Source organism: Anopheles darlingi, chromosome 3 (genome assembly GCF_943734745.1).
Source record: "Anopheles darlingi chromosome 3, idAnoDarlMG_H_01, whole genome shotgun sequence".
NCBI lineage: Eukaryota > Metazoa > Arthropoda > Insecta > Diptera > Culicidae > Anopheles > Anopheles darlingi.
Window position 1 is genome coordinate 12,086,467 of NC_064875.1, and position 27,500 is coordinate 12,113,966.

Below are 27,500 nucleotides of genomic sequence, written 5' to 3' on the forward strand. Positions count from 1 at the left end.
CGTCCGTGCTACTCGATCGTCGAATTTATTCCGCACATTTGACCACTGCAAAGCGTCACCGTGTCGATCACCTTAACTTATCATAAATTAACAGCCAAGCGGACCCACAGGTGAGACTGCGGCCTCATCCAGTATTCACTATTTCACGATTCAATCCCGCCGAACCGTGCTGGCACACGACAATTTTAAAAATAAAACACCTAATACACACACGCACACGAGACGGTACGAGAGAACGCAGCAAACACATTGGCCAGCTAACGGTTCCAGCAGCCACCGGCGGGGGGGGCCGTTCTATGCTTCTCGTCCAGCAGCTGCTGCACTTACCGATGCACCGAACACGACGAACACGTGCGGACAGTTGCAGTCAAAGTGCGTACCCTCGGTGTCCATGGCGCTCGACTTCAGGTTGCGCCGGATGATGGCCAGCGCTTGCTCGCCGTCCAGCGATACGCTATCCGCGTCCGAGCTATCCCGGCGTCCCGATTGATGATGGTAAACGCCACAACCTGCCGTGGAGTCGTGCGATGAGAAGAACAGAGGAGTTAGAGATGTTCAGATTAGCGGTAGTGATAGTGTGTGAGCCGGAAGTCACACTAGATGGTCGCGAAAAACCACGTCGTCGATCCAAGTGGCACCACAGCCAGGTTACAAATAATGCGCGGCACGCTTGGGCATCGCGTCTAAACGGTGCGCGCGCGTTCCGTGCTCGACCCCCGGAAAGCGGAACACACACTTGAACGGCCCGCGCGAACCGCGATTCGGTCGCGGTGATGAGACCGCACAAACACACACTGCCCGGTGCCCGCGAACCGCGAAACCAACCGCGTGAAGCATCACGAAACGCGACAGGAGCGGTGCGAGCTGTTTTCCCGCCACGTAAAAAACGTTGCGAATTCTTGCAGAGTTGTACACTAGAACCGACTTACTGGCAGGATCAATAGCATCATCTACTGGTGGTTGCTGATTAACTGGCACGGATTCTGGTGCCTTTTCCACGGTTCCTTTCTCGCGCGAACCACGAAAAACGTGTAACCAAGATCCGAAACGTTTCATAACTACAGCAGGTGAATGATTGAATGATCCTCCTTCAACAACAACAATGGCACAATTTATTGGCCACAACCGGAGAACCACGGTTTATGTTGGGGGGATACGCAATACGGGGGAAAGTTGGAAAACGAATTTTCCACCGCGAGTGCGTCACGTGCGGCTACTGCAAGAGGACTAACACGATCGGTCGGAGGATCAGCAAAGCGCGATCAATAAGTGACCACTGAAGCCATACCGCCGCCGCCGACGATGACGACGACGACGAGTCGTGTCGAGGCTGCCTTGGTTGCAGCTATGTGGCGTAAGGTTGGCACACACCGAGACCATCCTCCACTGGCCGCGAGCTCTCGTGGTCACGCTTCGAAACGCTTCTTCGCCGCCGCCGCCGTCGTCGTCATTCAATGTATTCTGTTACACTCGTATCATAATGCTGGGCCGTATAATTTATAGGTTAACATACCGATCGATCGATCGACGGTATCGGTGATCGAGCGAGCGAGTTCCGATTCCACTAACGGTCGTGTCACGTGTAGGCCACGTTTCTCGCGCGCATATAGAGCTCCGCTAGGTCAGATCGATTGTCTCCAGTGCTCGCTCGCTTGCTCGCTTGACCGCTACACGCTGATTGCCGGGGAGTTCAAGATTACTGATCTACCTCCTTTGGTCCCCGCATCGCACAGGAAGGAAACGATTTGTGAGACACGCGAGTGACGTAATGGCATCTCCTCCTGGCCACTGACGTCAGACGATCTTGCGGCCGAAACTTGCGCAATTTGCCAGCACGAGACGGTTTGGCGACAGAACAAAAAACGTTGGAAGCGGCCATAGCGGTAGAGTTCATCGTGAAGCAGCACGTGCCGATCGACGCTACTACCGCCTGCGGCAGTATAATAGCAAAAACGGCAAGTCACCATCAGGTTCAGGCCAGCCAAGAGTGCAAGCAGCGTCGCAGCGTGTGACGACATTCGAAGAAACCATTCGAAGGTGGTTGAACGAAATCAAATATTAGCAAGACCCTTCATGCGCCAGGAGGAGGTTCGTCTTCGGTGAAACAATACAAATCTTTGCACGCACTTGGAGGTAGCGCCTCGATTGGGGCTGAAAGGGCACATCAAGGTTGCTTATCAGGTGAGGTCGCGGTCGCGGATTGTGCACGATCATGCTCGGGGTGCACTTTTGCACCAGTCTATCGTGTGAAGCGCGTTTGTGGCTCGCTGAGTGAGTTGTTGGATACTCCGCAAAGCAGTGATGGTATTTCATAATTTGTTTAACAATCTTAACGATCTTTAGACTGATCTTTGAGTGATTTAGAAGCAAAATGGTGAATCAAATTTTAGAAAGCGTCCTCCAATTTTAAATACCACGATCTCCACGATCTGGCGTCACCTGCGTCGATCACAGTTTCTCTTCACCTCCTAAGCGCCTAAGTCTCGCTTCTCCTCGCTAGCATTCCTCAGTGCAGAAAGTGAAGTTCGGACCTCATGTGACATAAGGGGCTCAGTGGACCGTGCAAAAGCGAACAACCAAAAAGAAAACCCCCCACACGTAACGTGCCAGGGCCCAGTAGCTAGTCAGCACGACGCTCAACGACGCTCGACGACGACGACAGAGCAAACCTCCTTTAAGGTGACCTCTGCGCCGCGCTATAGGCTCCAGATCTCGAAAGTCGGGCACCGCACACGCTCGCTCGCTCACTCACTCCACACCTCGAGGTCTCGTGTCCAGTTTTTTTGAGAGCAACCCCCAACAACATGCACCAACATGCGAAAAACCGGGCATTACCCTCGCGAGTTTGTGGAAGATCCATTCACTTCGCGATCGTTCGTTCGTTACAGATGAAATCGGTCACCTCGGCTCGATGATGGCCTTGGGGTGAGCCACCAGCAGTACCAGCAGCAGGAAGGGGGTCTTCTATTCTCCGCACTCTTTAAAACGTAAACATCATCCTCTCTGGACGGGCGGGCACACGCACACACGCCAAATGCCCGCGGCGCCACCACCGCGTGTGTTTCAACGAGCAGAGACCACGCGGTGACTAATCCCGACGCGCGACGCGCGAGCGTTCCGGCCACACAGCAGCGCCACGGGCCTGCTTTACCCTTGTCCCAAAGTCACACAGACACATCGAGAGCCATTCACTGCGCCGCGTCGAGACAATACTCCCGCGAGAGAGGGTCCAACACGGTGGTGGGTCCGGTGACCTTATCGCACGCATTGAACTCGCGACGACCGACCTACAGAGACCCTTGCGCCGGATCTGGGATCACGTGATCCACAGCTAATCCAGATTCCGGTGCAGATCTCATCCTACGTCGATCGAATTGTCATCTGCGCCGGCAGCTGACAACCTTATCGGTGTGTGCGCGACGAGACGCATCATCGCGATTACGATGCCCATGCTGACGATGATGATGATGCCGATGATGATTAGACAACAATGACGCTAATGTCGCATTCCTTTCAACTCTTTCACGCACACACACAAACGAGCCACACACCGCGGCGCGACGACACCCCTTGTTTACCTGCTGGCCGCCGGTGATAGCCTCCATTGTTGTTGGACCCATTAGCAGGATTCATCGCTAGCTAATCGCTGGCGCAGGTAATTGCGGCTGGCAAATCACTTGATGGAGAGACACACACGCCACGCACCAGGTTGACAAGACACGAGACAGAGGGAAGAACGCGCGTTAATGTGGCCAAAGGGGCTGCAGAGTGAGCGAGAGCGAGAAGATCGGTCTGCTGTGTGTGAGGAACGCAGCAATTGGACGACCTGCACGGAACGGGTGTTTGTCTGCGAATGAGAAAGCGTGGAACCGCGGGACCAAGAGACCGCGCGGCCACCAACAGACAGCGACAACGCAGCACACGCACACTTTGTCACCAAGCGGTGGGAAGGGTGACTGAGGGGTGTGCTCGCTGCTGGGAAGGATCCAGTGTGATCTGTCGGTGGATGGTTGTAGATCACCAATGGTTTGAAGATCGCGCCGGCTCTGTGTGCGTGGCGTCTCGTGGGGGCTTTTCTCAAGGCTCCAGCAAGTCAGTCGACTCGGTAGCGATGTTGGCCCTCGTGTTTCGAAGGGAGAATCGAAAAGTTACTAAGAGCTGCTAGCAGTTTGTGATAAAACATAGTAGAACGGAAGGTCTACTATCACGTTCACCTACTGTGGCTCGCTATCTCAAGTGGCAAGACCATTTGCAGCCCTGCCAGCTAGTATATCGCTCGGGGGGAGGCTATCAAATACTCGTTTATCGGAACGCAGTACTGAGGGCTTATCATACAGTAAATTTACTTTTCTGTTGAGGTGCCAGAGCTATAATATTGATTGAATAGAGTGCTTCGACGTAGTGGAAAAACAATAAAAATTGAATCAGAAATTAAAGAAAATATTAAAGAAAATATAAAGAGAAATACGAAGAATATATAGGAATCTAACATGTGCTTCACATTTCATTCTCAAATCAAGTGAATTTTTTTTTAATAAACTCAAAACAATTCTATATTTAATAAAACAAACTGCAAATAGAGAGACACTTGAAAATGATATCAGTTTTTTCGGTATTTCAATCATCCAAAGGCATCTCAATTATCCAACAGTTAGCGAATTCAACAAACTCAAACAAAAAAAATTAATAAACATAGAATCACAAAAGATGGTTATTAGAGGAATGGTAACTGATGTAAAAGAACAATCGTTGCACAATTAGCTGCTTTTCTTGTAAAGCCAACAAGAAAAACGAACCAACACTGGTGGATACACTTTTTCCGCATACTGCATGTAACGAAGTTGATCACGTGTTGACCACAGATGGTCCTGTGCGCCAACGGTAACATCTAATTTCCATCCGGAAACCGTAGACCTTCCTGCTTCCTCAAATCACAAATCAATAAAGCGTTGGGTCACAAAATCTGACGAAAGGACAATGAATTGCTCTTCCCCAATTTTTGGGTAGCTTTCCTAGGGTAGCCCAATCCTAGACGACCTCGGCCGATGGCCCTAGAGGTGACGACGACGACAACGACGGCCAACGATGCACATCAGAGAACGGGGTGCCCCTAAAACCGGGTTGCGAGAAGAATTCCAATTTTCATATTTTCCTCGGTATTAGCATAATTTCACATACTCCTTTCCCATCCACCTTAAGGCCACCGTGTACCGTGCCGGTAGAGTGTTCGTTAGCACGTGCTGGCCCGGCGCAACGGGGGCCTGCCAGAAACCGTACAGTAAAATCCTTACGCATCCAACCATCTTGAAGGATCGTTCACCATCATCAGGGGCCGGGGGTGTGGGGAATGGGGTACGCAACCTTTCCCACCGCGAATTCGAGGTTGTGTGCCGGAAGCCAGCCCGACCCGACCTGACACAAGCCCCACAACAGCAGCAGCAGCAGCACACGAGCCATGACTTCTGCCAAGCAGGATTATGTTTGCTTATGCTCATAACTTTGCTCCTGGCGTCAGATAGGGAAAATGTCTTGCATGTGTACGTCCTTCACACCCCTCCGGACGCACACACGAGCCCCAAGGATGCACGGCGATGCCAGAAGTTGTGTGAGAAACGCGTCTTGGAGCTCTATCTCTTCTGCGCCAAGAGTTCTGCGAGAATGCAAACCCCCTAACCGGCACCCACTGCATTATGCAGCAAGATTTAGCTCCGGCCATATCGCGCCGCATGCAGACAGCAGCTTTTTGGAAGCAGAAGAAGAATGGCAGGGGCAGAGCGGGCATGTATCGTCGCGTTGTTGTTCGGTGCCAGTCTTGTGGCGGTACTAGGAATTCGTGTATGGAGATGCTTTCCTGCGGCAATGGATTGTAATGTACCCCCCGAAAAGGGTAACATTTACACCGGCTTTTCGGGGAAATAGTGAGAATGTGCTGCACCACCAGCTACAACGATTCCTTAACAAAATTTCGTATCAAATTCCGTATCAAAATGTAAAGCATTGTAACTTTCAATTCACCTTCCAGTTCATGAAGAATAACATGGTAAACGAACTCAAGAGGCAAGTGCCCTGCGGCTGCCCTCCGTAAACCACAGCATTCTCGCATATATGCAATCCTCTCCCTCCTCTCGTACATCAGCGCACCAGAAGGCATTCTTATGATAACCGAACTGGCGGTAAAGGGGAGGAAGGGTAAAGGATAAACAGTAAACTTTCCCCACCGTTGGATGGTGCATCGTTTGCTGGAGAGGAATGTGCATCAGCATTAGGCGAGTAAATATTGTTCTTAAACCGTTCTCGGAACCCATACGAACCGGAACACACGATGTACCCTGCCACGGATAGGCGAATCTTTCGCAGAACATGATGGTTCTTCTGTCTCATGTGCGGTTCTTACACATTATGATTTATCTAAAAGCATGTTTTGTTATCTTTTCTACCCGTTTGTTAATATTATCATTTATTATGCTAGAAATCGCATGTGGCTCATGCAGAACATTTATAAAATACGAAGTGAATAGAAAAGAATACACATTATCACAACGAAAACATTGTTTACATCTTTTCACTAATTAAGAAATGCCAATTTATTACACAGTACAGTCTGTAGGTTTTAATTATTTGGTTTTAAGCTTAGGGCTCACGTTCGGTTCAGTCCTAGGGAACAGTAGCACCCAAAGCAGAATCCAGGATGGAATGAAAATGAGCGACACCAGATCAAACAGCCAGTTTCCGTAGATCTGCAATGAAGAATGGTAGGAAGTGGTAATACTTTTATCCCGGGTAGAAAGTTTTCAACCGCTATCGTACCATGGAATCGACGACGGAGTACGTTAGGGCATCCATCGTTGCCGTAAGAGCTTTACTCAGCAGCGGTTTCAGCGCCAGCTCCGGGAAAAGGTACCACGTAAAACCGACCAGTACGAAATACATCAAGTTCATGGGATGGAGTAACAAGCAGCAAAACCAAGATAACCTGGAAAAGAATAGACAGACTGTTAGCTTCGATTCGGAAGAACAGAAATCGATGATACGAACAGGCGTGACCTGCTGGAAATCGTTGGCCGAAGTAGTATGATGAATGGCACGAGGACGACCGAGAGTAGAAAGCCAAGTGAAAAGTTGAGCATTCCTACGGCCAGCAATACCGTCCCGAGCTCGAGCAGCACTGCCACTTGCAACGCATCCCCATTGAGAGGCGTCAGGGAACAGAAGGCTGGCAGTGTAACGGCAATCGTAGAAATGGAGATCAACAAGGTGAACAGTCCGAGTTGCGTCGATAGATTAGCTTCAAACAAGTACCGGCTAACCGTTGCACTGTGGGGCAAGAACATAGCTAATGCTCCGATGGAATGTGCCACCAGAAGGACAATCCCTACCGAGAAGTACCCTATATCGGTGGTAGGTTTCTGTACTACTTCCTGTTCCGAACCTTCCGCGTCATCATCGGAATAGTAGATCGACAGGTAATGAATGAACGCTTTGATAAGCAGCGAGCCAGCCATCAGCGCTAGGCTGGGCATGTAATCACCGATCGACACGAACCGATCGTTCGATACGAGCAAATAGAAGAAGAAGCTCTGATGAAACCGCTCGAGAAGATTGTTCAAACTCCGGGTAATACCTTCGATGATGCGCAGCATCGAACCGACCTCCTGGTTCTGTGCCTGCGCTTTCTCCCGTTTGACTGCCTCTAGGGTCAGTGCTTCGATGCCGTACTTATGGAACAGACCGTGGTTCCCCGTCGGTACACCGCTGGCCTGCGAGAACACCATCGAGAGCATGTTTGTCAGTTTGTCTTGATACCGGTAGGATCGCTTTGGACTAGCGGACGTCTGCTTGTAACCTGCGACGATGCCATTCTTTGACGATAGCTTCTGCACCAGATTGTGAAGGTCCAGGTTGGGTAACTGTCCGTTGAGGCCTTCAATTTTTAAGTTTATGTGGCTTATGTCTAGACTTTGCACCTCGAGATTGATAGCCGCTTGAATAGAGCCCGCACGTGCTCGTAGCGAACCGGCATCGAGAATCCTCGGACCGTCCTCGGTGCCATGGTATGCTTCAAGCCACGCCTGCATTCCCAGCTGTTCCTGTTCGGTCACCAGGAAGATGATATCCTTGGCCCAGTATTTCTTTTTACGCGCAAAGTCAGCAAATGCCAGCATCAGTGGCACACCGGCCGATACATCCGTGTGTACGGTCTCCGGCGGTCGATAAGGAACGCTGATGACGATCGATTCCGTCGAAGCAATCCGCGGGGCGCGCAAAATTCCGAACACATTCTCGCCCTTGAAGCGCTAAGTGGGGAAAAGGGAGGGATAAACATGAATATCATCGCCTCCCGAGACATCCGCGGTATCACTGGTCATATTACCTTTCCGCCGCCATAAGGATAGTTGAGCGTAAAGTTGTGCGTGTGCGTTTCGAGGCCAAACCGTCGCATTTTGGCCAACAACCACGGGTACGGTAAACCCTTCGGATAGTTTTCACGCTCCCGTTGCAACTCTCCGGCCAGGGACTTTACGAGCGCCACCGTTTCCATCCCTAGCTCCGAGTTAACCAGTCCCGGCAGAAGCGCATTCTCGGAGAAATAAGTACCCGAACTGAAGTTGTTATCGGGCAGCGCACAGAAGAAGCCAACGCCCAGCAGATATAGTGAGAAACAGATGAGCGTGTTGTGCCGCACCAGCTTCCGGCAGTATTTCGCTTTCTGCGATATCGATGGATTCGTTAATAAACCCATTTTGGTTCACGGATTTCCACTCGCACCACTTCCAGCAAGGATATCAAGGACGATCCAGCGCAGGGAAACGTTTTGTAAACAACCGGCACTGTCATCCGGGCAGCCCTTCAGAAACGAGAACTTAACGAAACTATGAAGCGGTGTTTAAATTTAGTGCAAAACTCGTGAAAAAAATATCAACTTGATTTTGTTTAATGCATTTTATATGCAAATGCAAATAATTATAGATTCCAGTGCAACATTCCAACGTGTTTAAACGAAGCGCAAAACAATTGCATTTACGTGAAGCGTTTACGCTTTGTGTAAACTGCGCTTAAAAGACGCTGACGTTGGCTTTGTTTTGAATGAAACGGTTAACTCGAACGAACGCGGCCTAACGCCAGCTTCTTGTTTCTCGATTTTGGAAAGTTATTTGCGCAATTACCCCAGTGAAAATGCTGCCCGAGTTGCAAGAATGTATTGAGAAAATAAAGGATTAACTTTACCGAGGATTTGTGGAAACCGACCAAACAGGACTCCCGTGGCTGGATGTAAGTTTGCGCAATCTGGTTGCACACCAATTCCCCGCTTCTTGCGTTATCCCTGATACCCTGAACCGTTTGCTTCTTCCAGTCCGTTTGTGCCGATTTACACCAGTTGCTGCGCATTGTGCACAAGTATCTGGTATTCGAGAGGAACGGTCAAATCGGAACACTCGAGGCATGCTTCCTGTGCATTTCCCAGATTGTCACCTGTATCCGGTGGCTCGAGAGAACGCTTAAGGCGGAACAGGATGGTCCCACTCCCGGAAATAAGCGACCGCAACCCCAATCGAGGCAGTGTTTTCTCGAGCGCATCATCTGGTGTTTGGAGCGTTTGAAAACCGTCCTGGAGAGTGAAAGTCCGGCCGAAAGCGTAACTGAGTCGAATTTTGTCACCTACCTTGACCTAGCGCTGAATCTCGTATGTCCTCTTACGGTGGCCAGTGAAGAGGAATGCTCGGAAAGTGAGTACGATGTCAAGTATCGGGCGGTCATAGTCGAAAGTGGCCGGGTCCGATCCGTACTGGAGGCACTCATATCGCAAACATTTGGATTCTGCAACGTGCTACCGGAAGAGGATCGCAAGCGGGTGATGATCTGCTGCCAGAAGGTTCTGCGCGAATGCGGTGCCCTGGAGCGGGCTGCGAGCGATGGAACAGGTTCCAGTGATAAGAAACTGTGTGCCAGCGTACTTGAGGCAGCGATCTATCAGTTGGAAACACTCGTAAACGAGTGCCTACTGCGATTGGCTTACGATTCCTTCGGGGACACCGATCGTCGGCTGTTGGGGGATCTGCAACGGGTTCTTGCATCGAAACCGAACGAGGATGAATTGGAGGAATTTACGAAACCGTTCGATCAGTTCGTCGAACGACTTATGCAGATCGGTCTGTTCGCTATATCGTACGCCGATGATCTGAAGGTGTCTTCTGCCATACGGAGTACGCTGGCATCGATCGAGGCGCTCGATTCGTACCTTATCCCTCTGCTATACCTCGGAACGGGCCAAAGCACAGCACTGCTAGAGGAACATTGGCTGGAAGAGGCAGCGAACCTGCGGAAACATGTTAATAAGATCATCGATACGAGTGCATTCGCTTCCTCGCTGATCGAGCTGCTAGATAGTGGAATCGATTCCCTGGAGCAACAATACGAGCCAGCAAAAGGACAGCAATTGGTACAAAAAGCGGAGATATTCTTACAGCATCTAGAGCAGAATGGCAGCGAAACAAAACTTCACGAAGAACCTCTGCAGCAACACTACAAAGCGTATCGTTTGATGACGCTCGAGTGTAGAGCGATCGTCGAGTGTACACGCAGCGATCCGACTATCGCTCCTGGCCGTGTGATCAAACGATTTCGTGTACTGCTGGCTAAACTGCGCAAAATACAATCAACCATCAGCAATGGCAAAGGGGGAACAAAACCAACCGTTCCAACGGTGGTCCCTGAAGTGGTCTTAACAGAACATGCCACTAAGAAAGATGGACCACAAAACGAATGTGTCGAAGTAAAGGAGTCCCATCCGCCAGCAGTCGAACCGTGCGATGAGCATGAAAATGCAGAGGAAAGCCTAAGGGAACTGTTCTCTACCGATCATGTCCGGATGTCCTCAACCAACATATTGTACCGTAGTCGCCGTGGACAACCTGCAAAGCGGCGAATGGAGGCAACATCACTGCTCGAAATTAACACGTTTACAGACATAATCAACTACCGGAGAACGCGTGCTGATACCACACCCGACAAAGGCTCGTTGAGGCGCAAAACGCCACGAAGTAAGGAGCAAGATCCCGGACGGTTTGGTGTCCGTTTCACAAAACTGATGTTGCTCCACCTGTTTTTTCCACAGGAAACAGTCTCCGTGTGGCGATTTTTAAGAAGCAACAACGAATAGAAATGGCCGCGATGTACGAAAGCATCAAGAGTGACATCGATCTTCAGATCACAGGTGAGTGCGTGATCGCAAAACTTTCCCCAAGCGGGCGTTCCGTTTTAAACAATTCATTTTGTGTTGCAGAAATTCTCGACGAACTTACGGATCTTTCCGATACCTTCTCTACCGCTGCTCCTGCGGTAACGACAGCAAAGACGGAAGAGTGTCCATCTGAAGCATCGAAATCGGTCGATCGAAAGACTATCACCACCGAGGAGATAGCAATCGAGAATGATCATAAGATAAGAATCAATATTTATACTGAACTACTGTAATAGAGAAGAGGATTGTGTATAAGAGTTATGATTTTGTACAGTAAAGAGACTCCCTAACAATAAGTATCCTGTTTCACATTCGATGTATTCGATTTTGTATAAAATTTATTTTGATCCATTTGGTCGCACAATTTGTATAAGAAGCATTGTCATTTGCGTAGATTGTGTTCGTAGATTTTGCTTTTGCTCAAATTTATCGTCACGAAAAAGCCGGGACAAAGTACTATTTACAGCTACTACCGGAATGTTTCGCGTATCTTTTTTGCTTGACTAAATGAAATAGTTCGAGATGCCACCATTCCGGGGGACAGTCGCGAGAAGCATCGTGTGTAACCTTTGTTCTAAAATCGCTCTACAAACAAAACACACATACAAAAACGCACGCACATGCACACATACAAAACATTCTACAAGCTACTTAAGCATCGCACCGTTTAACTAGCACTGCTGAGCAAAACTCATTCGAACTAACTTTGTACAATAGTTGGACCCTACCATATACTGTAAAGGTATTCACGCACGCACCATTTTACCTACTCTCGAAGATGAAATGCATACTATCGAAATCTATCAATGAATAAAACCGATCATGCCGTAAAAGCGGAGAAATATGAACGGGAAAAAGATTAATCATCTCTATCGACGCTACTGGCCCAGGCGAACCGTTTTTTTTTGTTTTTTTGTGGTCAGTACGGGCTCGCGCTAATCTTACACTACAATTGCTTGGTCACTATCGCAGTTTCGCGGTATCGTTTGTAGAAATAGTCGAAGATTCTCTAATAAACTCTAGATAGCTTTGGCCTACGAGCACGGCGACGGTGGCAGTGTTGGTGGCACCCGATCTCCCGGGACCCGATTGTTGAGCCCTGCGCCCGTTGTACTCATTATGCTATCTGATTTATCAATAGTTATTAAGTAAAGAACAAATATTTCTATCATTCGTATGCACTTGTGCGACGGCTCATGAGTGCAGTACAGAAGAGTCCTGTGTTTTTGGCACAGCATTCCAGACTATGGATGAACGAGAAATGGCAGGACAGCGATTTGAAACCATTGAGCAAAACCGCTGCAGCTGCACCTACCACAGATTCTAATGTGTGTCGCAAGCGAACGAATCCGATTTGTACCGTGGATCTCTTCGCTTTCTCTTTTACTGTCTCGTTCTCTGGCAGGACCACGCTTCCCCTTCCCTAATCATCCCCCCGAGGTCTCCAACCAGAGCACGTACTGGTAGATGGCGTATAGTAGAAGAACGGAGTTGCAGATCCGTAACGATCGTTCGCTTGCTAACAACCGTCAGGCGTGGGAACCATTCGTACCGGAACCGTTCGTACCGGAGCCATTGGCCATCACCGGCGAGCGATTCGAACCGCCACTAAAACCCGCAGTATGCGGTGATAGCAGGGCCGGTGGTGGTGGCATCAGGAACTGTTGACTCGCCTTAGGTTTGTAGAAACGCAGATAATGTATGAAACCCTCGTCGTCTACCGTGAGGAACTTGCTGAAATCGCGGTTCACTATTAGCTGCTTAGCACGGCCGACCAGTTTGATGCAGGACAGTAGATAGGGTTTGTCGGTACTGCCCCGCTTATCGTACCAATGGGCCGATTCTTCGAACCGTTCCCCCAGGAAGCTACGCTGAATCGGACTTCCATACAGGGGCGTCGAACGTCCCGAGTCACTCCCTATCGAACGACGATTAATGGCCACCTGTGTAGGTGAGCAGTTCGCATCGCTCGGAGGACCTGGCAACGTTTTACGCACCGGGAAGCGCCCCGAATGGCGCAACACTCCATTGCTACGGCGGTCTTGCTTCTGATTGTTGACGAGATAATCGACGCTCCAGAACACGATCTGCTCACCGACGCTGGCCAGAATGTGGGGAGCATTCGGATCGGTCCAGTTGCTGAAGTGCAACGCCGTTACCGGGTGTTTGTGTGATTCCAGCACACCCAGCTGCCGCTGTAACTCCATCATGTGCAGTATGATACGACCATCGTAGCAACCAACGGCCAGGAACTCGGCATCCGGTGAGAGAGCACAGCTACAGATCACGTCATTGCTGCGGCGCCCGGGAGCCGCCGGGATTGTGGCCAGTTCGTCGAAGGGTGTCAAGCTGGACGTTTCGATGCTTATCTGGGGTAGACCGAGATGGTACACGATACCATCCGCCGTGCAGAGGATGAGAGCCGCTCGTTCCGACAGCAGACAGTCCGACGCACCGTACGATCGTTCAATCTCTTTTTGTACTAGTTCCAGCAGTTTCGTTTCCAGATCATAAATCTGTAAATAATAAGGAAAGCAATTCGAATTATTGTTAGCGTGGCCCAAAGAGATAGCAGCAGATCAGACATACCTGTATCGAGCAACGATCGCCGATGATTAAAAGAAAGCGATCATACAACAGGTAACAGCACCGTATCTTGTCCGGCAGTGAAAGATGCTCGACCTCATCCACATACACCATCGAACGCGATTGACTGCTGACGACCATTAGCTCCGAGATGGTGCCTGACTCAACCGAGGCCGCCCTAAAGCACTGCAGGTAATTGATTTTGGTTTCCAAATTGACAATCTCCTCCACCTCGGAATCACTCGTCCAGTTCGAAAGCTTCAGTAGCTTCCCATTCTCCAGACCCAGATAGTAGCCCGAACCAGCTTTCACCAGCCGCGTCACAGGCGCATCGATGTTTTCATTTTGAAAGGAACGCTCATGTCCGGTACTACCGCACTCGCCATCATCCAGCTGCATCTGTTGGAAGGTGCAGTTGCGGTTGATCGTGTTCAGTAACACCGGGTACCCACCGGCACTACCACCAGCACCCGTGCTATCTCCCATATCGGCGTGAAACACGGTCGTCCCCTCGAGCTGGAACTGACTGCCCACGACCTGATTGCCCGATGCCAACGAGATGCTGTACAGGTTCATCGCATTATTACCATCCTTGGCCGTCGATGCGAGCAGCACGTGCAACATATTCGCCTCCAGCAACAGCACATCGAGATCGGTGATCGCGTGGCTAATGTTCATCCGACGGATCTCCACTCGCTCCGCAATATCGATGATCGAGATGCCACGCTCCGTACCGAGCACCATGTACCGAAGATCATCATACTGCATCCTCACCAGCACGCTGCACGTAATGTCACCGTTACGGTTCTCGTACACAACGACCGGATCGGTGGCAGATTTCGTCGAACGCCACCGTATCTGCCGTTTGTTCACAAACAGCAACCCTTCACCCTGCTGGTGCACGTTCAGTACCGGTGGTTCCGCGAACTTGGACTCTACGCTCGTCGAGATCATGTTAAAGATCAGTCCAATTGGACCACCGTCTTCCTTCGCTAGAAATAGACAGCGACGTACCGAACCCTTGGCCCTGCCACTCGTTTCCCTTAACGGAAGCAGATAGTAAGCATCTTGGATCTGGGTCGGATACTTAATGTCCGGCTTATCCGTCCGGAAGATCGGTGAGTACACCTTGTACACACACAGCAGCCCATTTCGGCTGATGGCAATCAGCTCGGTACGATTGTCCTGCGTCAGCACACAGAAGGCACTGAAGCCGTTCCCGGCATACAGTGTCATTTCGGCTTCACGTGAAATACCGTTCGGTCGGTAGTCTGGCCCATCGGGAAGATTTCTGGTGGACCACACCTTGAGAAAGCCACGTGCATTAAGGGCCACCAGAAACGGGTTAATCGTCTGCATGTCCTTAATCTGATCGCCATCACAGCTCTTGAACGTCACCGGCGGTACACTGTAGTACACGGACAGGTTGGCCAGCTGAATTTCGTTGCTCTCCAGCGACACAAACACGTGCTCCGAATCCTGGAAACGCACCTTCACCGGCCGATTGCACAGCTTCACTACCGACGTTTCCAGACAGTGAGCTCTGCGGAAGAGGGAAAGAAACATTATCACTATCTGCCGCCACCGGAAGACGCCATCTCTGCTAAATCACTTACACATCGCGGAACCACACTCGGTTCCGGAAACGATCAACCTGCCGTTCGGCCATCTCCGCTATATCACCCGGAAAGTTGAGGGCTCGCTGCAGCAGCCGCGCATCGTCCGATAGCAAACACTCCGCACCCATCAGGAAATCGATCAGTGTATCGATCATCGCTTCAGGGTCCGGGTGATGCGGAAAGATGTGGCCCAGGTACTTCCGCAGATCACCGACCGTGTTAGCTAATCCGGCCACACGCAGCTTCTGCTCGAGAAAGCCAAAGTCTTGGTACAGCTCCTCGAACATCGCGAAATCGCCCGCCTGCTCGATGTGATAACCGATGTAGAAGTGGAAATAGTCATCATTCGGGAACTCATCCTTCAGCTCCAGCTCCCGACGGTGCGCTAGCTTCTCCCGGATACTGAAAGAAAGGCACACATTTGGCATTAGTTAGGGAACAGCCTGAACTTTTGGCTTATTTGGTTCTCTTTCTCCCCGGGGCATTGGCAGTAATTAGTATGCGACTAGCGCCATGTGAATTAGTCCAAAGTGTTTTTGGGTTTGCGGTGCTGCCCCCGTGCCCCTGCGATTAGCTGGCCAGTGGCCAGTTGTGTATGCCATTTGTAAATGGAATTTCGCTGTGAGATGGCGTGAGATACGGATGGTGGCGGATTAGAAACAAGCGTGCATACCTATAGCGCTCTAGCAGACGACGATGCAGTGCGGAAATGTCCGCGTTCGCTGGCTGTTTGATCTCGTTATAACAAATGTATTGCATCATATAAAACAACTTATTCTTACAGACGCGCTTCTCCAGCAAACCGCGCCGCTCCAGCTTCGAAAGGAAACTCTCGGTCGTCTCCCGGTCCAGCTGCCAGTACATCTCTAGCACCTGGTGTTACACGTGAGGTGTAAAGTTTGGTTGGTTGGTGTGTGCAAATGAGAACAGAAAGAAACGAAAAACGATGTGAATGCTCATGTGTCGTGTCGGTTATCGTGCCGTATGATCATGTCAGTACTAGGACTCTGAACCACGCAGTCAGAATGTTACTTGAAAGGATGGTTAAACGGATATAAGGATTCACATTCAACGAGAGATAAAGAGAACTGGAGAAAGAGAGAAATAGTAAGTGAGGGACAGAAGGAGCGACAGAAAAAGGAAGTAAAAATAAAGTAAAATAAAACTTTACACCCAACGACAGCGGCACATTGTCCCGGAAGATCACCAGATCCCAGAAGTACTGTTGCTCCTCCGCGGTGAACTGTGCCAACGTGGCACCGATCGTCCGCGTGATCCGCTCCGTATTGCTCAACCGAAAGTTGCGCAGATTGTTCACGTGCTGTTCCCAATCGATGGCCACCTCATTCCGGCACTCTTCGCTCATGCGCAGCGCAATCAGATTGATCAAGAACGGATTGCCCTGACACGACCGATGAATGAGGGTCGCCTGTGCCGGTAACATCGTTGTCTTCTTCTTCAGCGCCCTCGCAAACAGCTCCAGACTTTCGGCCTCGGTAAAACCCTTCGGTAGCTCCACCAGAAACCGCTCCGATTCGGCGATCGCCTGCACCACATCGATGTTGCTCGTGATCACCACCGTCTTGCACTTGAAGTCGAAGTGCCGCAGCAGCTGCGGATCACGGACGTGCGCCAGCACCAGCAAACTGTCGACGAACTCCTTATCAAACTTGCGCACAAATATACGCTTCCAGTACTCGATCCAGTTCGAGGGGTAGATGATTTTGATGCCCCGATCTTCACCCTCGCTCGAATTGGGAAACTGCACCCACAGCTTCTCCAGCATCTCGAGCGTCGCCTCGTCCGTGTTGCAGTACGCCAGATCCAGATAGAAGATGTTAAAGTTCATTCGCTTGACGATGGTAAAATCGGCGCACGCCTCGCCGATGAGCGTCTGTTTGCCGGTTCCGATCTTGCCGTGGATGAACAGGTACCGCTGCTCCGATGCACCGGCCCGCAACGACATCAGGTGCTTGTGGATGATCCATCGTTGATCCTTCCGGAACACGCTGACCGAGTTGTGCGTCGGAATGGGCGATCCGTTGCGGTATGAATTGTACAGCGTGTAATCGAGGCTGGTATCCTTCGTCCGGTACCGGTCCCACTGGTCCACGATCCAATCGTAATCCTGCCTCAGTCCATCCATGAACCGGGCCACGATCTGCGAATCGTGGATCTGTTTGCTTTCGAGCAGTATAAATATCAGATCGAGCCGGCTGATGTCGGTCGGCTCCTGTAGCAGCTCCTTGCACTCCTTATCGGTGAACACCCGGTGCTCTCGCATCTCATCCTCCACGTCGTAAAAGTCCAGATCCGCCAGCTCGGACCGGAGCATCTTCAGGCACAGCAGATCGTTCATCGTGCCGCGCGGAAAGTGAACTTTCTTTCGGCAAAGAACAGTGCTGCAAATGAAACGAAAATACACGTTAATGTAAACATCGACAGACTGTCGTTCTTCCTATAATTCCATCGTATCCAAATATGATAACAGGTACACATATAGGTCACTAGGCTCGCCTACGAATTTTAGGGTTATCTTACGGCCATGCTTTCTCCAAACAAAGGCCCTTTTTTTGCCCCTTCATTTCCAAATGATGCAATCCGGAATAATCGTGTACCTTTGCTTATCATCAAACAGTGTTAACGTTAATCAACACATCACTTCAAGTAGCCACCATCGCGCCTGATAACGCGCACACCAAATCCCAGGGTGGGAATGAATCATACCGAGACTCAATCGCAAATGGGCGCAAGACACGAACCCTAAAGAAGCCCAAAAAGAAAAACAAAAAGAACCCAAACCAGGCTACTGCCGCATGCGTATGCGGACGAACGGAGGAGCAGATGGTGATGGTGGTTGGATAGAATGGTTGGAAGGGAAAGCCCCGCAGGAACTGGTTTTGTCCTTGAGAGATCGTACGATCCGTCGCACGTCACAACGGACGTAGCCGTAGCCTCAATCAGATGGCGAGTGAGGCACTTCATCCTAATAGATGCGCATCGCACTGCAGGGAGTTGTGCATAGACGCACACACACATGCACACATACAGACATTCCCACGACCCATGCCACGCTAGAGGGATCTTTGTTCAGGTTTAGTGGGGATCGGTAGCGTAACGAGGATCGATATCGAACGACCGGATGTGAGATGAGTCATGCTACTTCTCTTCAGGTATCTCTTGCGTTTCTTCGCTTTGCTAACAGGTTTGCCAGCCAGCGATCGGTCAGTTCGGTTCGGTTGGCTTATGCTGCATCAAGAACAATCGCCACATTCTGTCTGACTGATATGTTGAGGTGGTGTGCGAACAGTCTCGACTGCATGTGGCTGATGCAATCGCGAGGTTCTAAAACGCGCTTTAAATCCATGGCAATCTTTGATGAGTGTTCAATGAAACTAAGCATCATAATCTTATGACTGTTTGCAGGAAACAAATAGTAGGCTGCGCTTTTCCAATTTTCCCGTCACGTCATTGTGATTTCCATTTCAGGATTTTCCTTTTTTAATCTATCCGGTCCAAGGCGTCACACGTCAATTACACACGACGCCCAGACATTATTTGCCTTTAAACAAATAAACAATGCGTCGCTACCGGACCAGCCGGACGGTAAAAGCAACAATGTTCATGTTGATTCAGGCCAGAAGACAAAGAGAGGGAAAAGAAATCGGAAGTCTATTTCTGGGTGCCGCATTTTATCCGAACGAAACAGCTGTTTGTGTGACAGTCAGACCTTCTCCCTCATCCGACCGTCCATCGACATCAGCTTATCTTTGACGCGGACACATCATATCATACCGCGTCGAAGCAAAATAGTGGAGCAACCCCTGGGGTGGGGGGGAACCACAAACTGTGCGAGAGATAAGGGAAAGCAATCGACAGTAAAGCTATAGCTATCTACGTTAATCGTTTATCGTTCACTACAGCCAGCGTGTGTGTGCGTGAGCTCGAGAAACGGATCCAACAAACCATCAAGCAACAGCAGGAACCCGGAATATCGTGTTCTGAAAGCACTCGAAACCGGATGGTCAGCACCATTTTATGTTCTTCTGCGTAGCATCACCACCACCACCACCACCACCACCTTGTTTGCATACTTGCGGATCGTACGCAGTGCGCGATCGGCTTTGGTTATTAGCACCTTAAGATGGACCGCACACACAAGTACACACACACACGCACGCACGGACAAGTGGATGATCGCAAGTTGGTCACGATCAAGTGTAAATTTCAAATCCTCAAGAGCGTTGCCCTCGTGCGCACCATATGCTGGAGACACGGTTTTTGCGCTGGTTTTGGGATTTCCCTCCCCCCCAAACACATGCCGTGTAAGTTCTAAATCCATGCTTAAACCCCGTGGCCACGGTAGCCATAAATGGACAGTAGAGCTGCTTACATTCTCTCAATGCATTCAACTTGGAATCTCGTCGCGGATAACAGCGGCTCGTCGGTTCGCTCGCTGATCACCGTTGATGCCGGCCTGGCTGGCAAGGTGATGTTAGGCACGCAGCAGCAGCAGCAGTACTAGGTCAGTCAGGCAGTCAGGCCAACAGCAGCGTGCAGCAGTAGCGGCGGCACTCCCCTTAAAGAGGCATACCTCCCAGCAACACCGCCGGCACCACCGTGGTAAAGGCACACCGAGAACGGAACAGTTACCCAGGGGCCAATCACGCGAGTCGCATACACGGCACGGCACGTACTACAAGCGCGCAAAGAAAGAAGCAAAGGGGCCGGCGACAATGACGATCCGCGGTCGATCGCACTAGCAGACGACGGCGCTTGACAACGACGTAGACGACGTTGATGATGATGATGATGACGATGGCCGCGGTGGCCGCGTACCAAGCCGCCTTATAAGGAGGAAACGTTCCAAGTTTGAACAACGCGATCACGGTCTCGGACCGTTGCAGCAAAAGTGCAATTTCTGCAAAGCGCCAACCGAAAGTGAAGTGCATCGACACACACACTCATACACTTGATACTTAATGCACACCACAGACACGCATACCGTGGGCGCGCACACCATGTAATGATAACCGCTTCGAGAAGGATCTTCACCAGGAAATGCGAATCCCGCGAATCGTTCACGATCGTTTCTACGCTTCACTATTCGCTTCAGGCACTCCGTGGTTATCGTCCGTCTGTCGAACGTACCGTTCCGGAAACGAAACGTAACCGCACCCAAAGACGAACGCGCACAGGAATCGGAGCGCGAAGATGATGCTGATGCTTCGGATTCAACGGTCGCGAGTCAACTGCTGTGAGAGCGCGCGCCCGGTCCCCCGCGGCCCGTTCGTGTGGCGAGGCGGCTCCAAGGCGATGAGGTTTGACCGCGGACACCGTCGTCACGACCGCACACCACACGCACACGCGAGTCGTCGCGCACTCGAAGGAGTCGTCGCGCAAGTTGTTCGTTCTGCGCGATGGGGAGCAACAGCAGGAGCAGAAGACAACGGAGTTGGGGCAACCAGAAACTGGTTTAAGCCTTCCACAGCCGAACCAGCTGCTGGCTCTCTCTCTGCTGGCGCTCGCGTGGATCAACTCTCCACGGTTCTGGCTCTTTAGCTCTCCGTCGATTCCGATATGCTTTCGCGGTTCCTTTCGACACGACAGTTCTCTCGTGTACATAATGGTCAGTTTTCTCGATTCTCTCCCTCTACATACAGCGCGCAATCATCGCAGCAGCACGCTTTTATTAGTAGATACTGACCACCACCCTCGCCCCCCGGACTCCTTCTGCTGGATACGCATTCGTCCCCCGATAACAGCCCTCATTCGTTATGCTGTGGCTCGCACCGAATCGAACACACATACAATGGAGAGAGAGAGCGCGCGATCCGGCTACGAACCTAGTGGGTTAAACCTCGCCCCCCCAAATTCAACCATCTTGACGTCTTTGTGTCTCGGCAGCACGCAAAAAATTTGGCCAAACAAACACACCAACCGACCTGGTCTCGCAGGTCAAGAAACTGGCGACCACCGCCCACTAGCCAGCCACCACCACCCACCATCAGCAACAGCGTTCAAGGTGACGAGACCAGGACGGGATGGGGATGGAAATGCGAACCAATGACCGGAATGTAGCCCGTACACGGCCGGTACCACGGTTTTAAACTGTTGCATTTCCTTCCTTCCCGGTGGTTGCATCCTCGGGCGCATGCTTTCCGTTAGCTTTTTTTTGCTTTTCCGCGAGCTCACGCGAATGCAATGAACTCTCGTGACACACATTTGTCACCACTGCCAAGGACATTCGACTTGCGCAAAAGACGAACGGGCAGACGGACGGACGGTTGCGAGGTTCCGTTGTTTGCATTGCATTTTGCGGAAACACATGACGACACGGTACGCGGCGACGCGGCGCTAGAGGACATGCTAAGCAGCAGCAGCAGCAGCATGGTTAGCATGTCTGGCGACCACAATCCCGGCGTTTGTATTACTACACCTCTGGACGTGAAAAAGGCGGTTGGTACACAGCTTATGAATTTCTTCTGTTGCTGTAGGATAAGTTGTTGACCTGGCGTGTTGTTCTTTGAAGAGGTTTTTGGGAGGATCTTTGGGGGGAATATCGAGGAATATTCCGCAGAACTAACATGATATTGTGGTAATAGAACTGTCGCCTAGAACAAACGAGTTCATTCCAGTCACTCCTGCTCTGTGGAGTAACGCAAATTTCTGAAAAACCAAACCGTATGATTTATTCACATTCCTATCTGGCTCCAAATGAAGCAAAACAATCTCGCATTTAAATGAGACGTCAGCACTTTATAGAAGTGGAACTCGGACTTCACTTTCCAATTCGAGTTCTATCGTACGTTTCCTGCTCTTCTCTATCTTATCATATGCATTTGACGTTCAAATGACCCAACTAATACGACATTGTAACTGCGCCAAGTATAAAGATACGCCAGAAAGAGGCTCAAGGTACCAGAATCGACCACCTCTGATTGAGTTAAGTCGAATAAGCGACAAACAAAAGTCATGTCTGGCGGAATTGTACCAATTGTGACAAGGCGTCGTGCAGTTCAACGACTCGCTAATGAATCTGATACCTAATGACTGGCCCCCCCTTTTGTAACGATGCGCAATCATTGTGCGGAGGTGTAGCACCACCAATCAATCTCGCATCAACTCGTGCTGCTGCTGTTAAAACAACGGACAGCGGACGCCACCCTGGTACAGAAGCCGTCACACTTCTTCCCAGCTCAGATTACTCAGCCACACACGCACACGCGAGCAGCGAGCAGCGAGCGCGCGAAAGCGATAGGGTGCTTTACTGCAGGACAAAGAAATGTAGCAGCATACCTTCATCCCCGCGGTCGGTCGGTCGGTTGGTCTCGTTGGTTCCACACCTGGCCGCGTGACACATGGCCAAGGAATGTCCACAACCGTTTAGAGCCCACCACCACTACACGTCAGTGGCGTGTGCGCGGGCATTATAAACGAGGGAGAGAGAGAAGGAAAAAAAACCCGAGGAAATCCCTCTGGACCATCTAGCAAGTGGTCACGATGCAGGTGCTGGTGGTGGTGGTTGGAAAATGCATTTTCCCCAGGCCACACACACACAAGTGCTAGTGCGCAAGCCAGGAAGCGGTACGAAGCACGCGGTCCCGTCACTGGGCCGGACATTAACCCGGAGTACGAGCGCGCGCTTTTTGTTTCGGGGCGGGATGGGGACGGAAAAGCGGATGCTTTCTCCGAAATCCGTGTTGGGGTTGTTCCCAACCCCATCCCCAAATCCTTCGCAACACAATAGGATGACCGGAGGAAGCACAACAACAAGTGTTGCGCCAGGTCAGTTACACACATCGATCACCAACCGCCACACGCGACGTCAACGAGTGTGCTTCTTTGTTTGCTGGCGAGCTTAATGTGGCGGGGGCGGGTGATACATTAAGCAATATCAACCCCTTCTATCCTGACGGGGGTGATGGAGGCGGATGAGTCGATGTGTTTTTGTGCGGGCTTTTTTGAGCGCGGAACCATTTTTCATTGTTAGCCCCCCTCCGTTAAAAGGTGGTTTGCACGTCGTCGATGACTCGTCTGGTTCCTTCGGAAAGGATTGCGAGGTCACGAGACGGATCATATTACCGCGTGAAGAATGAAGGAAAGTTCCGCGCGGGAAAACAAAAAAAAAACCCCAAACATCACCGAGGTCACTCAACAAAGCGGTTGGGTGCGTGCGTCGAGGTAGGTCAGTGTTTGGTGCTGGGGATTTTCACTTCTGGTTGGGAGGCCGCCAGTTCCCCCTTTCGCTCGAGTTCGTCGACGACGTCACCGCGAAATCCGTGAGCCATGCCGCGGTGTCAATGAACGCAGCACTCTGCAGCTGCTGCTGCTGCGAATTGCGATTCGCGATGTCGGCGAGTGCGAGATCTGGCGGTGCACAAAATGCAAATAATGAAATGCAAACATATATTGAGCAATGCTGCGCGCTACCACTTGAAGCCCTCCCCCGTGGGGCCGTTTTGTTTGAACAGTGTCGAAAGGGGTGTTTACTAACGAGAAAAGTAAAAACGAAGGAGAGGCTTGGACGCATGCTGCGGGCGCGCTGTTCTGGTGGTGGTCTTCGTTTGCACAATGCATGTAAGATGATTCACAAAGTGGGGTGATTGTGAGGCTCGTCAATCTTTCGGTTAGATCATGCGTCACTTTTGACGATAGAGCGACGATGGCCTGGCCCTAGCTGTGTCGATTGGTGGATTTTTTTTATCGAAAAAACGGCAAAAAAGTAGGTTAGTGGTTGAATACATTCTACGGTTTTTGATTTGATTGGAAATTTTTTGTAGAGGACTGTTATGAGGGTTAGAAGATAGCCAAGGGTTTAGGGAATACAACCCTTGTGAGAATACAACCCTTAGAATACATGCAAAAATACATCGTTTAGAGAAAAGAATCTATCTCAGTAACCATAGACGGAAAAAGACGTGTGGTTTTTAGGTGTGCAGAATATCTGTGAAATAAAGAAGTGTAAAACAACCGACTTTATTCACAATCATAAAAAGGACGATGGTTTTATTAACTCCAAATTATCGAGGATCTTCAACCTTTTGTCTGTTTTCAAATTATTAATTATTTTTGCCGTTTTATATTCATAAACGATCGCTGTAGCTGTTATAGAACACCAAATCTACAAAATCAATAAAGCCAGATTGTAAAATATGAAATTTTAAATCCCTTCTTGCTAGATATCCTGTCCCCGTAGGTTCCATATCCTGGAACCTAGTTGCATCTGCCTTTGTGTAAAGGCCCCCTCCTCTTCATGCGAACACGGAATTAGCCCCTCTTTATCCGAAAACGCAATGGAATGATACTAATGCTGCTGTCAGACATTTTAATACCATCCTACGACAACCCTGATATGATCCTGTCAATCGTAGTTCATCAATCAACACACACACATCTCGCCGTTGCTATCACCGAACGAGACTACAATAGGGCATAATCCGTCGTTAATGCCGCTTTTCTCAATTGCTGCTCTAAGTGCGCAGACCCATTACGCGTGACCGAACGGAGTACTAAAAACCCGGACCTCCGGGGCTCGCCCTATGTCGGTTGTTTAATTATGAAATCGTAGCGCATAAAACATCCAATCGCTCCCCCGGGAAGGGGGCGAGGGAGGAGTGTGCAGCATGTGTCCGATTATCTTTTACAACCTAGCGAACCGTTTGCGAGGGCCGTTAAACTTCTATTACCCGGCCCCAACTGTGGCACTGCTTGACGGATCTGCATTGCTTCTGGTACCATTACGCTAGCCTCTAGCCGGCTGGCAAGGTTGTAACGCATTATTGGCATACCATTAGCCACCTCCACCTCCCCTAACTCCCAACCACCCACCAACCCAGCGGCCTGCGAACGATGCGATCCACCATCAGCGCTCTTTATGCCGGAAGACCGACGAGGGCCGAGTGTCGATAAAGACTATAACGGTTGGCCTCGGCCGAGGTCATAAAACGGTATGCTAGGTATGGTATGGCCGAAGCAGCACCCGATTGCAGGACCTTCCAGTTACAAAGGCATGCCCCCGGGGCTGATATTGCCTTAACCTGCACACACACACACTTGTCCAAGAGGGTAAAAAACAGGTAGAGTGAGTGAGGTGGTATCGCGCCAGATAACCTGTCCGTGAAGGACTCGTCCGAGGAAGGTTCACAAGTTTTTGCCTGCAAAAAATACGAGGGTCCAATTTCTCTGCAGCTGCTCTGCCGGAGTCCGGAGCAGCGTGTTCTTTGTGTGCCCGATCCTTCTTCCGGGGAGGGGTCAAGGAATGTCACACCCGTCCCGGAGCATATCGCAGGAATTATTGGTGAGAGTAAAAAGTCATCACCGAAAAGGGATATGATGCTCTTCTGTCGTGTCGTCCCCTTTCAGTCACGTTGCAAGCGGGGTTAAGCGCGATATGGGCCAACGTACGGCGGCCACAGCAGTTGAAGGGTGCACATGCCACACCGCCTCATCAACAAGTCAAGGTTAGGTGGTGGCAATATAAGGGATGCATTTCCGTTCTCCTCCGAACACGCCACGAACACCACTACGACGGCACACACACACCGCTGCGCAGGGTACGATATCACGCACACCAATGTAAAAGGCGTTTTGTTTTCTTTATTCTATGTTTACAACTTTATCGTAGCGTAGCGTCGTACGCGTTGTCATGGGCAACACCAAAGAACCGCTTGGTTCACCACTGCGCAGCTGTACGAGAAATGTAAGCGGGGGAACCACCCCGTCGCCGTTACGTTATCTCGCCCCCCACCCTCTGCCAATGGGCGAGGCCTACGACGCCCAAAAACGACGCCAGGAAGCACACAATGAACAGCGTAATCATAAATTAGCCGTTAAACGTGTAATAACAATTAGAAAGATAGAGATTTCAATTCAATCGCCCAAACACCCAACTTGTTGCTGATAATGAGATAATGAATAATGCTGATGAGCCGCCGCTGGCGCGCACTAGGTCAAGTGGTTGGCCGTTTTCGGGGGAAATTTGTTTCCCTTTTTTTCGATTGCTTCTCATTACATACGCAGCGTTAGGCGGAACTTCTGTCACCACATAAGTTGTGGTAAACCAGGGGAGCATAAATTTTAAATGTGTCGCAAGTACTGGGTCGGCCACCCTCCGGTGGGACTGGGAGCGTGTGCGTCTGTGTACGCATATCCCTTATTACAACCCGCACTCCTCCTCGAGTACGACGCGGTCCCAAAAATAGAAGGATCAAGTCAAAAGGGAACAACCAACAAGACAGAAGTTGAGATGCTGGTGCTACTTCTGCTACTGTTGTTGATCGAGAGCAACATATGGTGCAGAGGGCAGAGAGCGAGGAAAATCCGACAAATCATCTTAAGGCCCCTTCTTTCAGCAGCAGCAGAAGCAGCCAGTAACCACGGCGACGGTTTGGCGCTGTTGCTTCTGGTTCAAGAACTGTTGCTTCTTTCTTTGTTCGCCGTAGCTGCCGTAGCTGCAGCACCAGCAGCTGTGGTGTTGGTTGTGGGGTGATGCTCACTCGCTCACGATCCCTCCTGCGGCGCGTTTTACATCTTGACGAGCCCCTCCTTGTTCTCGCGCAGCCACAGCATACAGTGAGCAGAGGTTTACGTGCATTTTCGGGGTGGAAAATTGAATAGTGACAAAGTGTTTCAAAGTGAAGGTTCGGAACGGAACCGGATGGGCAGACTTACCTTCCGGGGTTGGGGACAGATGCTTATGTGCTTACGCTCGGGCCATCATCGTGGGGATTTGGACTTTATGAAACGGTGATTGAACGATCTACGGTACACACAGAACGCTTGGGAACTACTTCTGCTGCTGCTGCTGCTGCTGCTGCTATTATTACTAACGATCGTACCCTAACGCTGGTACGAAACACGGACTAAAGCACAAACACACACACACACAGACACACAGGACGCAATAAAAACACGTTTTATTTTGCTAATTACACACAGATAAATTGAAACTAAATCTCGAACTACGGAACATTTAAACTACAGCGAGCCCACGAGGCCACAACGACAGACAGAGAGACGGAGACGGAGAGTTTTGAAAACGAAACGGACACTGT

General features: G+C 50.4%; 4 protein-coding genes across 5 annotated transcripts in view; 1 reads left to right on the forward strand and 3 right to left on the reverse strand.

Moving 5' to 3' along the window:
• LOC125956097 (glucose-6-phosphate 1-dehydrogenase) overlaps positions 1-3,958 on the reverse strand; it is a 6,460-nt gene extending 2,502 nt beyond the window's left edge. Inside the window, exons 1-2 of the mRNA XM_049687637.1 lie at positions 3,579-3,958; positions 328-509 (exon numbers count right to left, since the gene is read on the reverse strand). Of these exons, the coding sequence (XP_049543594.1) occupies positions 328-509; positions 3,579-3,633 (237 nt within the window). The 5' untranslated portion in view covers positions 3,634-3,958. The remainder of the gene's footprint in view (positions 1-327; positions 510-3,578) is intronic.
• A 2,481-nt stretch (positions 3,959-6,439) lies between these two features.
• LOC125956086 (glycosylphosphatidylinositol anchor attachment 1 protein) lies at positions 6,440-8,808 on the reverse strand. Its single transcript, XM_049687620.1, has 4 exons — positions 8,372-8,808; positions 7,036-8,294; positions 6,808-6,973; positions 6,440-6,737 (listed from the first exon to the last, which is right to left on the reverse strand). Exons 1-4 carry the CDS (start codon positions 8,738-8,740, stop codon positions 6,615-6,617), a joined length of 1,917 nt encoding a protein of 638 aa, XP_049543577.1. The 5' UTR covers positions 8,741-8,808; the 3' UTR covers positions 6,440-6,614.
• Positions 8,809-9,174: 366 nt separating this feature from the next.
• LOC125958396 (serendipity locus protein alpha-like) lies at positions 9,175-11,472 on the forward strand. The gene is given in 5 exon segments (XM_049691692.1): positions 9,175-9,270; positions 9,353-10,705; positions 10,778-11,039; positions 11,114-11,212; positions 11,282-11,472. Coding segments are annotated over 5 exon segments (2,001 nt in total).
• Positions 11,473-11,544: 72 nt separating this feature from the next.
• The window catches only part of LOC125956057 (uncharacterized), a 16,331-nt gene continuing 375 nt past the window's right edge, over positions 11,545-27,500 (reverse strand). The window contains exons 1-6 of one of the 2 annotated variants that reach the window (XM_049687536.1): positions 27,118-27,500; positions 16,616-17,846; positions 16,118-16,317; positions 15,442-15,846; positions 13,829-15,368; positions 11,545-13,755 (exon numbers count right to left, since the gene is read on the reverse strand). The exon at positions 27,118-27,500 is cut by the window's right edge and continues 375 nt beyond it. In XM_049687536.1, the coding sequence (XP_049543493.1) occupies positions 12,769-13,755; positions 13,829-15,368; positions 15,442-15,846; positions 16,118-16,317; positions 16,616-17,803 (4,320 nt within the window). In that variant the 5' untranslated portion in view covers positions 17,804-17,846; positions 27,118-27,500 and the 3' untranslated portion in view covers positions 11,545-12,768. Of the gene's footprint in view, positions 13,756-13,828; positions 15,369-15,441; positions 15,847-16,117; positions 16,318-16,615; positions 17,847-19,837; positions 20,663-27,117 lie in introns of those variants that run through there. The other variant, XM_049687538.1, reaches the window with a different exon arrangement.

Bases quoted from the DNA above. Each gene is read 5' to 3' on its own strand.
- LOC125956086 (XM_049687620.1), bottom strand. From the start codon at position 8,740: ATGGGTTTATTAACGAATCCATCGATATCGCAGAAAGCGAAATACTGC. The intron at 8,295-8,371 runs GTAATATGACCA...TTCCCCACTTAG, and splicing joins ATCCTTATGGCGGCGGAAAG to CGCTTCAAGGGCGAGAATGT. The intron at 6,738-6,807 runs GTACGATAGCGG...TCTTCATTGCAG, and splicing joins ACTCCGTCGTCGATTCCATG to ATCTACGGAAACTGGCTGTT.